General features: G+C 37.8%; 2 protein-coding genes across 6 annotated transcripts in view; one reads left to right on the top strand and one right to left on the bottom strand.

The window, feature by feature from the left end:
• Positions 1-14,870, top strand: part of NCBP2 (nuclear cap binding protein subunit 2) — a 37,438-nt gene that overhangs the window by 5,096 nt on the left and 17,472 nt on the right. Inside the window, exons 4-5 of one of the 2 annotated variants that reach the window (XM_061166895.1) lie at positions 436-503; positions 9,532-9,585. In XM_061166895.1, coding sequence (XP_061022878.1) covers positions 436-503; positions 9,532-9,538 — 75 coding nt within the window. In that variant the 3' untranslated portion in view covers positions 9,539-9,585. Of the gene's footprint in view, positions 1-435; positions 1,229-9,531; positions 9,586-14,870 lie in introns of those variants that run through there. The other variant, XM_061166896.1, reaches the window with a different exon arrangement.
• Positions 2,310-14,870, bottom strand: part of SENP5 (SUMO specific peptidase 5) — a 53,127-nt gene continuing 40,566 nt past the window's right edge. The window contains exons 7-10 of one of the 4 annotated variants that reach the window (XM_061166889.1): positions 11,127-11,264; positions 8,098-8,181; positions 6,651-6,701; positions 2,310-5,755 (exon numbers count right to left, since the gene is read on the bottom strand). In XM_061166889.1, the coding sequence (XP_061022872.1) occupies positions 5,645-5,755; positions 6,651-6,701; positions 8,098-8,181; positions 11,127-11,264 (384 nt within the window). In that variant the 3' untranslated portion in view covers positions 2,310-5,644. Of the gene's footprint in view, positions 5,756-6,650; positions 6,702-8,097; positions 8,182-11,126; positions 11,265-11,313; positions 13,770-14,870 lie in introns of those variants that run through there. The other 3 variants (XM_061166894.1, XM_061166891.1, XM_061166890.1) reach the window with 3 other exon arrangements.

A 14,870-nucleotide genomic window follows, 5' to 3' on the forward strand; every position in this document is an offset into this window, starting at 1 on the left:
AATCCACCCATTGGGGTGATAAATTATTAATATTTTTAAATACCATCCAATAGTATATTTTATACATCTTCACAAGCAACCATTACTGGACTTCTGCAAGGGGCTGAATATTCTCCTGCAGGAATGTTGAGCAAAGCAGAATGCACTAAAACAACTTTTCCATTTTTATTTCAACATAGTTTAAATATTCTTTGGAATGTGCTATCTTTGAATGCTGAGTATAAGCCTGATGTTTGGTTTTTTTAAAAAAAGCAGTATTAAAATAATTTTGCAGGGCAGTTGAACTTTATCATCAGTTGCTCAAAATCAATGTTATGCTTATAATGTTTACATTATGACATCTGAAAAGGCTTAGTTATTTGTCTGACGTATTTTGGAAGGCATGTTTGTTAAACTAATCTTCTCTGTACTGTTAACATGTTCTTTTCAATTAAGGTACGAGATGAATATCGTCAGGACTATGATGCTGGAAGAGGTGGCTATGGAAAACTGGCCCAAAACCAGTGAGTGGTTGAGAGCCCCATCAGGAAAGCCCATTCCCTTTGGCCTATTGAATTTGACGGGTGTTACCCAAGGTCTGCAAGCCTGCCTTTTGTTTTTGTGTTTTTTTTTAAAAACCAAGCTTTAATCAATGTCTCTACTGAGCTGGAAGCCTTGTCATGGTTTTCCTCTTAAATATTATTAAAGAACAGAATCCAAAAGAATGCCTTTAATTCTGTAGAATTAAATCTTAGAATCTTGGTTCTGTGTCAGATTACCAAAATGATTTCTGTTACTAGGTCAAAAATGGTGTTCCTTAGCAACAGACTTGGATGTATAATGTTGATCTGTCAGCCAAAAACATACTTCTTTTAGAAGACTGGAAAAAATTTTGAAGTGTTTACCATGTTTGCATCTAAGTAGGTTCATGGTCTACCTTGGGACCTGGAATTACTATTTTTAAAATTTTAAGTTTTCGTAAGATAAAATTTAATAAGTGGACTTGTGCTGTGTAATGTAGCTTTGCTCTAAATTAGGGGAACAGATGTTTGATAACTGAATTTTTCTGTGTTGATTTTTAATCTGTAAAGGTGAAACTTAATGGAAATTCCTAAACAGTTGGTATAAAAGTAAGCTTTAGACAGCCCCAGGGACCACCACCTGCTTTACATGCTTTGTATATCAGGAAATAAGGGACAGGTATTGAAGGGTATTTACTTACTAAACACATTTTCCAAAATATGTGATATGTGAGCGCCTTCAGATCTATTTTTTTCATTTTCAGACTGATCTTGGGAATGGAGTGTTTTGTGGTGGTTGTGTTTTTTTTAAAGAGCTTACAGATTGAGAGAATGGCTTAACAAAATCAGAAATGCTTCCCTTGGGAAATGTTTTGGCCAGTTCTTATACTGAAGTCTGTCTTGTTTTTTCCCTAATTGTGCCTGTTTCAGAGGCTGGACAGTCAGCTGATGGTCTCTACAACTCCCAGAAGGGAGTCTAGAGGATTTATTTTGCATTTGTAAGGCAAGAGATGATTTCTCTAATGTTACATGAATTCTTGCTCTTAGTAGACTAGTCTTACTAAATTTAGTCTTACTAAACTGCTAGTCCCTGACCTAAGTGAGATTTTTTCATCTAGCAACAAAGTATCTCCTAATTTCCAGGAGTTTGTGAAGTTGGGGCTGGAGTATCTCAATGTGAACAGCTTTCATGTTACCATGTGTTTTCTCAAATTTAAATTGGCTATTTGGATATCTCTAAATTAGTTGTAAGTATTTAGGAAAATGTGCAAGTAATTTAATGAGCACATACAGTCTTTTTTTTTACAGTAGTTTGAATTAATGTATTTTATATTTTGCAGTAAAATGTGATTCAGATTTCTATAGGCCTTAAAACCACAAACAGTATTTCATATTTGAATTGTCTTCTGTAACAGATTTCAATAAAATTGGCCCAACTTACTGTGTTTTTCCTCACCAAGAGACATTGAAACACTCTTACTCTGGAATATTAATATATTTTGGGAGAGAATCTGAATGGTGTGCAGAATTTGCATGTCCATTTTGATTTGAGAGTTACTAATATGGTAGTCTCTTGCTACATGCAGCTAATTAAAACTGTTCCTCAGTCACATTAGCCACATTTTAGATGCTCGATACCTCCCTGTGGTAATGGTTATTGTAGTGGATGCAAATACAGAACATTTCCATTACTGTAGAAAGTGCTACACTGGACAGTGAGCTGCTTAGAGCCTACTCAGATAAGCCTTGTCATGACCGGAATGCCACTGGGAAAAAGTACTACTCACCAAACAGTACATGTTATCCAACACAAGAACACACATTTATAAAGGCATTTAGTTTATTTTTCAAAAAATATTTTTGCTAGAAGGTTTGAGTAATTTTACATGATCACAATCTTTAAATAAATTTTTTCTGACCAAAAGGTACCATTTAAGTGGACAGCTTGTCTAGATCTGCTTTTGTTAACACCCAAATACAATTAGCACGTCTGATGGTATTCCCTAGGTCTTCTTAAATTATCTACAGGCCAGGAGGCAGAGCCTAGCACATAACAAAGTATGTGCTTTATAACTGCTGATTAGTTCAGTTTCATAGCAATTAAGCAGAGCAGGTAGTCAGTATATCTAATTCACACTACTAACATACTGGGTCTTGCCTGAAGGGTCTGATCCATGCAGAGCTCCCAGTTATTCCTTCTAACCCAGGAAGTAGTAAACCACAACTGCAGAGAAAGGGGGCAGCTCTACTTAGGCTAGTGCTGGCGATGTCTCAGGTCTGTTCCTTTGTTACAACTATGAATTCAAGGTGACCAGTGTTAATTATAGTCAGTGATACGTAGAAAATAAAAAGCAAAGCCAAAAAAAAGATTTGGGGACTGCTGGCAGCAAGCAGCTGCTGCTTCTCCCTTTCTTAAGAGAAGACTGGTTCTCTATGATTGAGAGAACTAAAAGTGAAAGTGAAGTCTCTCAGTCATGTCTGACTCTTTGCGACCCCATGGACAGTAGCCTAACCAGGCTTCTCTGTCCATGGGATTTTCCAGGCAAGAGTACTGGAGTGGGCTGCCATTTTCTTCTCCAGGGGATCTTCCCAACCCAGGGATCGAACCGGGGTCTCCTGCATTGCAGACAGACGCTTTACCGTCTGAGCCATTTAGTTTGAGAGAACTAAAAGTTGAACTAAATCTACATTCATTGCTATAGATTTTACAAAAGGATAAAAGAAACTGCAGACTGGTAAGTTTGCTGATGGAGAGGACTGAGCAACTTGTTGAAGGCACATCATAAGCAGCTTTTAGTTTGTGTAAGGCCTGCCCTCAACCCCCAAAGCATAAGTTCTGCCCACCTTGTGGGCACCCAGACAAGTCAGTGCCAAGCTAGTGAGAGTAAAACAAAACAATGCCTGTCTCTTCTACCAACAGCCCAGACTATATTTCAGAAATTTCTGTTGCACAAAAACCATATCGCAAACATCAGGAAAAGAGGCCATCCTAAAGGAGGACTTGGGCTAAATAGAGGTTTATACCTAATCACAAGACTTGGGGGTAGGAAGGGCAGGTGAGAAGTAACTGTGTGTACTGAAACAAGCTTCATGAATAACAGAAACATTTTAACCAGACTTAAAATATTTGACATTTAAGCTAAAGCATGCTGGACAGTGTAGCTCAAGGTGCCCTATTAAGCTGGACATGAAACAGACCCGTGACTTGGGACAGTTCGCTGTAGGTTCTCTCTGCCTCACTGCTAAGAGAATGACTATTTCTCAGACTGAAAGAAATGACAGCTCAAGCTTGGGGCATTAATATTTTTTGCCAGAACACAACTCTCTTGCATGCCTGGTTCTGTCAGTGAGATATGAACTATGGCACTCTAAAGTATAAGACATTTTCAACAGCCTACTTACTAATTACCAAAAAAAAAAAAAGTAAGCAAACGTCTGGCATACAGATTTGAAAAATCTCGTTTGCATAATTATGCCTGAAAACCTCAGGAAAACACCCAACCCATTTTGTCACCTTTCCAATGTGGATGCAGCCCTACCTGTAGCAGCACAAAGTGCCTCTAATCTCAGTCTAATGATATGAAGCACAAGAAGAAATACTGACCTGGTTTTATACTAAGGAGTTTTGAGTCTGAGGGAACAGGAAAGTGCTGGCCTGTTTATAATGTAAACACTGGTGTTGGTGCTTGGAATGTCTGGGGATAGGGAACCCTGCACGTAAACATGTCCTGACTCCACCCTCAACTGCTGGCAGTCAGCCCTACCTTATGGCCAAGTAAATCTGCACGTTTTAGCTTTTTATTTTCAACACCGCACACTTAGCAAGGCATTAACCCAAGTATCTTTTGCCATTTGCTTGTTCCTCCTTTCCTTTCCAGTTATCACAAAACTCTATTAAAGATGCTAGATCCATTACTTTAATCCTAATGCAGCAAAAGGTAAGGACCAGGCCACTTCTGCTTTCCCCCAGAAGATGAGGTTCATGGAAGCAAAAAAAAAAAAAAAAAGGACTCCTGTGCTGGAGTCTCAGGGGTGGTCAAGCAGAGACAGATAAGCCCTGCATATTACTGAGATCATTAGAGAAATGAGGGGAAAAACTCCTAACATTTGCTGTAACCCCCACAGTATCAAGTCTCCCTTATTACATTTTCCGTTCTCTCTTCCCCATCCACGTCCAAAAGACCTAAAATTAGTCTTTGGTTTTGAATGTTTATATTTTAAATACCCTTGAAATAGGTATTTGGCAAATCTTAATTTCTTCCATGTGGGAAACAACACAGGGGAAGTGACAACTTGTAAATTACTCTTAGGCTGGATCCTCATTTGTTTGACCACTAGTTTGACAGATACTAATTTTTTAATGGATCAAAACCAGAAGAATCCAAGGAGTTCAATGTTCCAGCAAAAGCTTTTTATAAGATTAAAGCATTTATTATAAATCTTAAAGCCAAGGCTGAAACCTCATTTGTGAAGATAACTGGACCCTCACGGTCACTTTCATTGTCTCATACCTTAACTCTTCCCAGGGCAGGCACTGTGCTGACACGTGTGCCACCATAAACAACATACCAGTCAGTTTACGGCCACTTCCTTTTCATCCTCTAAAAGGAATGGGACTCGCTGAAGAGAGAAGTCACTGAAAGGTGCTGCTGGTAAAAATAAAACCGGACTGACTGTCAAAACCCCTCCTAGCTACCCTTTATGCCCCAGGGAACATCTACTACTCTCAGAGTTACGTTGTATCAAAAACATCCTGCATTTTTAGGTTCTGGAATTAAAATTTAAACCTGTATTCAGTTCACGTCTAACTAAGTTTCAAAAGCTGCACCAAATCTACTAGGCTTTTTTTTTAATACTCTGCACTGCATGCTCTGTCTATATGCATGCGTTTGGATAATAAATATTAAATATGGGGGGGACAGACACAGAATCCATAAAATTAAAGATGAAACCAAACTGAACATTAAAAAATAGTACATGGTCACTAGTGAAATGAGTTAAGGGCAGAAAATAAACTTGAGGTAACAATAGTGGCCCAACACCACTGATTTGAAATACCTGTAAAAATTCAAATAAGTATTTGGAGATTCAAGTAACAAACCACCTGCTCCAACCTGGTCAGACTTCCCAGAGTCCCTGCTGATTCAGTCCATGAGCCGGCACTCACACAGCTCCTTGTAAATCCTCTTTCGCACTCGGGGCATGTCTTCTTGGGAAAACTGGAAAGGCTGCTCTAAGGCGAGGCACTTGCAGTACTGGAAAGGTCCCAGAAACACTTAAGTGGCATGTGGAGTTATGTACCAGCCCAACGCACCATTTTATTAGATGCAGACTTAACAGAATAGGGTCTAAGGCAAATGTTAAAAGTTGGTTTAGACTTGTAAAACATACTGTTTTAAAACATTTACCTCCAAAAAACAAAAAAAAGTTACCTCCAAATTACAGTCAAATTTTCAGGTAAGTATATGGCTTGGGATACTCCCTCCCTCCCCACTCAATACTGTGAAAAGCAAAACTGCCATAGAGGTTCCAATTCTCAAGGTGAAACTTGCTGAGAATGCAGTCAAACCTAATATGGCCTTTAAGTGAGAACCTGAGTTTGTTTACAAACCCCAGACATTCATAAGTCATATGAGTGAGCCCATCTTCCAAGATCTTTGAAAATCTGTAAATCATGGATTATAAACTATGATTTCCTTCATAAATATAACAACTTTTTCAATAGCTCTTTGAAGCCTAAGGGAACCTGCAGCATGAGAAAGCACAGTGTCTGAATGTGGCCCTCATTTAAAATCTAGTTAGTTTTTACTCTGTGGTAAAAGACTACTTGCCAGTGGTTAAAAAAATATAGTTAATTCTACAAATGCCAAGAGTGTATGACAGGATCAATTCAGGTCAGTCTCCAATGTGACTTGCCAAAAACCTGATAATACACGGTGATACCAATTATTTATCCTCAGCCTTAGAAGGTAGTTCTTCCTAATGATAATATATGAAAACATAAGAACTACTGCTTTTCAATGACACAGAAGGTTTGGGAGGAAAAATGTTCTGTTACCTGTACCTAGTACCATGCACACATCAGAGGGATCCCCCTTCTCTAAACCCAACAAGTTTATAAATTGTAAATACAAAAAAAAAATTCTTTACCTGGAGCACAAATACTCCACAGTCACTATCGTTTTTCTGTTGTGGAATACACTAAGGGGAAAAATAAAACAATTATTAAAATAAAATCAAGTGTTCCCTGTCAGATAAGAAAAGCTGCAGGAAACTTGTATCCAAGACAGCTGCTATATACCTCTGGTTTACAAAGTGTTTTCAGTTTATGAGGCACCTGGCCACATGAAAAGAGCTATCAAGCAGTCACTTATAGAACATTTGCCTAAACATGAGAAATGGGAAGTCAAAAATCCTATTTTAAAACTTCCATGGATAATCAGTTTTGCTATCAATTCACTGACAATGGAATCAAAATGGAATTGTGACTCAGAGAACGCAGACCTGGACTCTGAATACTTAGTACTAAATGCTGCTTGGCAGTCTTCACTCTTCATCTCGTATTTCACAACTCTGTCCTATTCTTTTAAAGACACTGTAAAGGTAAACAGAATGTTTTCCAAAGAACTTGTTACTATATTCTGCCTGAAGTGTTGAAACATGAAAGATCCTGATTAAATTTAGGGGAATACCTGGATATACTGTTGGGTAAGTTCACAATATTCACAAAAGCAGTTCTGGTTTCAACATAATAAACTACCTTAGTTTATTATGAAACACGAAATATAAGTTTAAAAGTTAGCATTTAGTTCAAGGATAAATGAATAAACCTTGTCCCTTTGGGTTTGGGTTAAAGGTTTATTTCAAGACTCTGCCTCTTTAACATTGTGTCATTGATCCAAATAGACCTGAGTTCAAGGACCTGATGGTCAATGGTTTTGATGAACTTTGGGGAAGGTCACAGATGCTTCTTACTCCTAAATGACTTGCCTAACTCAGATTATAAGGATCAAATGAGATCATACATATAAAAACACTTGGAAAACAAAGCAGTGCCCCATAAAATGCAAGACCCTGGTATCTGTGATAGAGTTAAAAGGGTAGGCCTGCTTACTCTGCCCCATATACAGCTTTACTGTCTATGGCTAAACATAGTGCTGCTTCTAGACTGTGTTCAGAGCTGAAGCTCTCAAGCCACTTGTCTTCCCCAAATGCCTGGAAAGCAGCCCAGTGCACTTGTTTCCTTGGTGAATCCAAAATAGTCATGTCAGTATTTCTCTGGGTCTATATGAATCATCTGTAAATAAGAGCCATGAGGCAAGAAGCAGATGTCTTTTTTTAACAGAGCAACTATATCATCAGAAGCTGCCCCAGGGATGAAATGACTGAATTTACTTGCTCCAGCAAGCAGCGGGAAACTGGGCAGCCAAATGATGAATACTGAGCTGAGGTTTATTCTGAGCTGCCTCCCTGCAGCCTCCAGACTCTCCTTTGGTTATCTTCATGATCAGTCTTCATATGCATTTAAAAACACCCACCCCTTAGATAATTTCAGCCCCTTGACATGCCTGGGTTTTCATTTTTATCACTTACTTACCTTTGTAACAGCAGTCTGCCAACCCTGAAGAAATTCAGGTCTATTTTTTTCTCTGGCTTCAGTCAGCAAATACTTTCTTATATTCTGGTTAAAAAGAAACCACAACACAGATGCTGTGTTCCATCAGTTGGTGAAAAATGGAACCTGCCCACAGCAGATAGAAGCAAAGGAGGAGGCTGTGGCCCCACCACTGGGCAGAGTATGCATTAAAGAGTTTAGAGCTGGAACTTGACTTCAGACCTTTTTCGTTTTATAGAGTGAAGGACTCAGACCTTCTATACTGTATGCACTTAAAACTGTGGACACTGGTATATGTTTTAATTAGATCTTTTTAATAAGATGGTCAGCCTTTTCCAGGAATAAGTCAGCTTGGTGAATTTGAAACTTAAAATGAAATACTGGCAAAACAAAAAGAATGTCTTAATTACTGCCAATGCTCAACAGAGGGAAGGAATCCATGGCAGAAATCATTAATAACTGAAATTAAATTTAAACATTCTAGCCTTAGATATATTCCATATTTTTGAGGGCTGCAGGTAAAAGTATCACTCAGTTTCTAGAAAGTTATGTTATTTAAATTCATTCTGGATACTAATACAGTCAAGTCCAATGCTGAAATCTCTCCCAAGATAAAGCCTATTGGAGCTTATACTTTTCCCCTATGCCTTCCACCTCTTTGTGCATATCTTTCTCTGCCTATCTTTCTGTAAGGGTGAAGTCAGAGGTTACATGAATTAAATTAACCCTCTGAACGTGGAGGAGAAATGTGTATGTACATGTATATATACACAAGTGTATGTCTGTATATACATACATATACACGTCTGTATATTCATATTTTTTCCCCCATATATTGTATCATTCTGCAACTTGCCTTTTCAAACTCAGTAGGTCTTGTAAATCTTTCCATGTTAAGACACAAAGATCTATTGGGTTGGCCAAAAAGTTGGTCAGGTATTTCTGTAAGATGGTATGGAAAAATCCAAATGAACTTTTGGCCAACCCAATACTATATTCTGTAACTGCTATGGTCTGTTTAATATTGTGAATACATTACAGTATATTTATTCAGCTATTCTGTTGGTAGAGCTAAGTTTAGTTCATTTTGACTTTCACTATTATCAATAATGCTGCAATGAGCACCCTGGTGTGTGCCCCATTCTTGGGTGCATACACAAGTACTTTCATGGAGTATACAACAAGAAACAGAACTAGTTTGTAATAGGATATGCATCTTTTTTACTTAAAAGGCACTTAGAAGCAACTAGAACTTCGGTTATTCCCCAAATGGCTGTATCAATTTATATACTCCACCAGAAAATATGAGAATGCCTATTTCCTTACACTCACTTTAGTACCATCAAACTTTTCCTAACATAATAGGCAAAAAATGGAACTCTGAGGTAATTTAATTTCTTGTTGTTCATTCACTAGGTCGTGACCGATTCTTTGCAACCCCACTGACTGCAGCACATTTCCCATTTTCTGGTGAGCATCTCTCCATGGGTTTAACAGCTACTGGCATTTTTCCTAAAAATCACTTATTTTATCCTTTGTCCATTTCTTAGATCCTTCTTTTTTTTGCTCATTTGTAGTTCTTTTTATATTCTAGAAAGTGACTGTTATATATGTCAGTAGCTTTTTCTCCAAGTCAATCCCTTTTAACTTTATGACATACTTAAGTTTCAAATTATGATATAGTCTTGCTTTTTTGGTTCTGGATAAGAAGGCTTTTCATATTCTGAGAACATAACATCTATATTTTAGTCTTTCAGTTTTGTTTTGTTTTTTAACTTTCAGTTTTATGTTTTATATTTAGCTCATTATTCCATCTGGAATTTGTTTTTCTTATATATGAATAGTATGAAACAGAATTTGTATTTTACTTTTCCAAATAGCTAACTTTCCCAAGGCATACATCAAATAGCCTGTCCTTCCTCAACTTTATCATATACTAAGTTTCCACATATACATGAGTTATTCCTAGATTCTGTTGTTCCACCAATCTACTTGTCTACTCCTAACCAATATAATTAAAAGTTTTAATTATTAAAACTTTGTGGTATGGTTTGACATCTAGTAGACCAAGTATTCCTTCCTTCAGTTTTTTCCTACTTCAAAACTATTTTAGCTGTTCATGACATGAATTCTGCAATATAAATTCTAGGATGAGTTTATCAGGTTTCATTGAAAATCCTTCTGAGAAACTGATTAGGACAAAAATCGGTTTATATTAGTTCAGGGAGAATTAATCTCCTAATATTGAGTGTGCTTATCTTTCCATCTATTCAGATTTCCTTTATATACATTAGAGTTTTCATCTCAAAGAATGTCCCCTTTTTTGTTAGGGTATATTCCTGGGTAACTCACCTCTTTGTTTTTTTTTTTTTTTAAATGAAATCTGTTTACATTTTCTAACTAGCTCTTGCTAGTGCAGGAAAATCAGGAAACATACTGATTTTTCTTGCTTTGTATCCTGCCATCTTGTTGAACTCTTATTAGTTGAACTCTAATATTTTGCCAGCTGATTCTCTTGGCTCTGATTCATTCTACAGAAGTTATTTTGAAGATACAAACCAATTTTAGCTCTAGGAGAAACCAAGAAAAATGATTTGTTTGTTTTTTTTGGCTGCACCTCGCAGCATGCAGGATCTTAGTTCCCTAAGGAATCAAACCTGTGCCCCTTGCAGTGGAAGCATGGAGTCTTAACTGCTGGACCACCAGGGAAGTCCCAGAAAATGATTTCTATCCATATTCAAAATGTAGTTTAAAGGGAATGACTGAAAAAAGATCTGATGAAATCCAAATAGGGCAGGTATCTCAGACAGGGATCCAGATCCTGGACTGCTACCTCTTCCCATCTGGAGGTTCCTCTTATAGTCCTTTCCTCTCCCAACATTTTGACATGACATGACAGAAGCTGATCACATGTGGTATTGACTTCTGCTGTTCTATCCTAGAGCTGAGACACCATTTGGTCAATGACAAAATGAATAGGAAAAAAGGAGTGGGGGAGTATATTAACTTACCTCTACACAAAATTTAAAATGAATGCCTTGCGAATCATAAAATGAAATATTTCTATTAGAGAGTGTCACAGTAATGAGAGACCAGTGGACTTCCAGGTGAATAGGGATCAACAGAAGACTCTTTTTAAATAAATCCACCTGATCAAGAAAAAAATAAAAGAAATGTAGCCATCACCATGGGCTTTCCAAACCAATAAGAAACAGCAGTTTCCATTTACTAACCTTTCACCTGCCCAAGGTCATTAATCTAGGAAGTGAAGCCAGATCTTAATCTAAAGCCCATGTTTATAACTAGTAAGCTAAAATACACAATAATAAGGAAACTGAAGGTACAGAAAGCACTGTTTTCCACTTCACCTGCTAAACCTGTGCTTATTAGCTACCTAACATGATTTAACTTACTTTTAAGCTTAAATAATTTTCTTATATACATATTTGACCTAGAATCAATTCCTATCTAGGAAGGAATTGTGATATTAGAAAACAGCATAACCTTCTTTTAGCCTTCTTCTAGAGACTCAGTATAGTGGTTAAGATCATGGGCTCTGAAGTAAGTCTGGTCAAGTTCAAATTGTAGCTCTGTGGTCAGAAGATTTTGGCAATTTGCATAGCTTCTTTGTGCCTTGATTTCTTCAATTATAATCTACAGATAACAGTAGTACCCACGTGATGAAGCTGTTGAGAGTGACAATACATATAAAATGCACAAAGTATGCTTAACCATTATATGTAGCCAATAAATCTTAGCTGTTATCATTATCACTATCTTGGATCTCTCAGTTGTCGAAATTGAGAAAAATATCCTTGATAATTATTTATTATGAACTCACACTTCATATCCTAATACGTGTCCTTTAAAATCTAGAAGCATTCACTATACCATTTAAAATCCCAGTTGTGGACTGGATGATAAAGAAGTAGGTATTCAATAGACATTTTACAGAAGGATGAATGGACTTTTTTCAGGTGTTTTTGTGATTTTTGTGTTTTTGTGATTCCTTGAGTTAAAACAATTACAAGACTATTTTAAACTAGATTCTTAGCAACTATTTCTCAAGCCTTCTTTGCTTTCTGATATTAAGATAATGTCCTGCTCTAGAGGAATCTTCCACTAGTTTACACAACCTTGGAACAAAGCACTTCTGCAAAGTTTCTGTATGCATAGACCTAGGAGGTAAGGTAGACAGGAAGTACTGAACAGGACAGACAACTGGTCCTTTCCGGCTCAAAAATTCTGAGTATCTAAAATAAGGAATCATATTTAAAATACAGTATTAAATGAGACCAAATTTACATTTTTCTTAAACTTTTTAATTATAAAGCAATTTTAAAATAAAAAGTACAAAGTACAGATAAAAAGATACACTTGTTTATATCTTTCCAGATCTTTTTCTTCTTTAATGTATTAATTTTCACACACACACACACACACACAACCTATTACATACAATTAAGAATGATATGTGTGGTCAGTTATATTACTGATATCAATTATTTGTTGTCCTCCCTATAAGAGGGAGGCTCAAACGGTAAAGAATCTGCCTACAGTGCAGGAGAGCCAGGTCACATGATTTGCTTTAACCTATGCATGGTAAAGAGAAGTGAATTTATGTCATGACCAAGCTGAAGCTTCAAGAACCATCATGTGGCTCTAAGACTGACATGTCTCAAGATTAGGTGCTGCTCCTTCAGTCTGAATCCCATTAATGGGATAAAGATGAAAAAACATAGCACCATCCCTTAGATACAGGGAAAGCATTTGATAAAACTTAACATCTATCTATGATTAAAAGCTCTCAGCAAACTACAAATAGGAGATATCTTCCTTAACTTGATAAAGAGTATATATAAAAAAACTACAAATGACATCATAAATAGCAGTGAAAAACTGAATTCTTTCCTCCTAAGATTAAGAACAAGGCAAAGGTGTCTTCCCTCATTACTTTTATTCAACAATGTACTAGAAGTCCTACTAGAATTCTTTCCTCCTAAGATTAAGAACAAGGCAAAGGTGTCTTCCCTCATTACTTTTATTCAACAATGCACTAGAAGTCCTAGCCAGTGCAATCAAGCAAGAAAAAGATGGCATACAGTTTGGAAAGGAAGAAATAAAACAGTCACTACCTGTCGACATGATAGTTTATGAAAATCTCCTAGAATCTACAAAAATCTCCTAGAATCAGTGAGTTTGACAAGTCACAGGATACAAGGTCTATATAGAGAAATCAACTGGAGTTAACAAAGCGGCTTCCAGGAAGTTGGCCGGAGTCTGCGCCGGCAGAGCTCAAACCGCTTAGTTCAGGTTCTCCTCCCAGACCACTGTGACTTCCATGTCGTCCAGGGTTTCACCCCACTCATGGGGGGACGGTTTCTGCCTGTCCTGGAAGGGGTGTGTTTGACACCCTGGTTTTGCATCTTCAAGAGAGGCTTGGCACCCTGGCGCTTCTCCTCAGCCCATTCGCAGAAGCAGCAGCATAGGCCCTGCAGACCCACTTCTTTGGGTGGACGTAGAAGCCCCAGGAGAGGCAGGTAAACTGCATGCTGTGGTGTGTGCTCAGGACCCTCTTCAGAACTGAGGGACTTATTCGGCCACTGGCAGCCCTGGGCTGAAGAAAGCCACCTCACCAAGTTCGTGATCCCTTCCTGGGGGTAGAGAAGCATCCAGGGATGGGTTATCACCAGGGCTGTATAGTTGGAGAAGTCCTGAGACTACAGGAAGAATAAAACTGAAATCCAGAGGCAGGAGACTTAAGCCCAAAACCTGAGAACACCAGAAAACTCCTGACTACATGGAACTTTAAGTAATAAGTGACTGTCCAAAAGCCTTCATACCTACACTGAAACCAACCACCACCCAAGAGCCAGTAAGTTTTAGAGCAAGACATACCACGCAAATTCTCCAGCAACGCAGGAACATAGCCCTGAACATCAACATACAGGCTGCCCAAGGTCACACCTAACACATAGACCCATCTCAAAACTCATTACTGGGCACTCCATTGCTCTCCAAAGAGAAGAAATCAAGTTCCACGCACCAGAACACTAACGCAAGCTTCCCTAACCAGGAAACCTTGACAAGCCAATCGTCTAACCCCACCCACTGGGTTAATCCTCCACAATAAAAAGGAACCACAGACCTCCAGAATACAGAAAGCCCACTCCAGATACAGCAATCTAAACAAGATGAAAAGGCAAAGAAATACCCAACAGGTAAAGGAACATGAAAAATGCCCACCAAGTCAAACAAAAGAGGAGGAGATAGGGAATCTACCTGAAAAAGAATTTAGAATAATGATAATAAAAATGATCCAAAATCTTGAAAACAAAATGGAGTTACAGATAAATAGCCTGGAAACAAAGATTGAAAAGATACAAGAAATGTTTAATAAAGACCTAGAAGAAATAAAAAAGAGTCAATTAAAAATGAATAATGCAATGAATGAGATCAAAAACACTTTGGAGGGAACCAAGAGTAGAATAACGGAGGCAGAAGATAGGATAAGTGAGGTAGAAGATAAAATGGTGGAAATAAATGAAGCAGAGAGGAAAAAAGAAAAAAGGATCAAAAGAAATGAGGACAACCTCAGGGACCTCTGGGACACTGTGAAACGCCCCAACATTCGAATCATAGGAGTTCCAGAAGAAGACGACAAAAAGAAAGGCCATGAGAAAATACTCGAGGAGATAATAGCTGAAAACTTCCCTAAAATGGGGAAGGAAATAGCCACCCAAGTCCAAGAAACC

Source organism: Dama dama, chromosome 19, assembly GCF_033118175.1.
Source record: "Dama dama isolate Ldn47 chromosome 19, ASM3311817v1, whole genome shotgun sequence".
In the NCBI taxonomy this organism is placed as follows: Eukaryota; Metazoa; Chordata; class Mammalia; order Artiodactyla; family Cervidae; genus Dama; species Dama dama.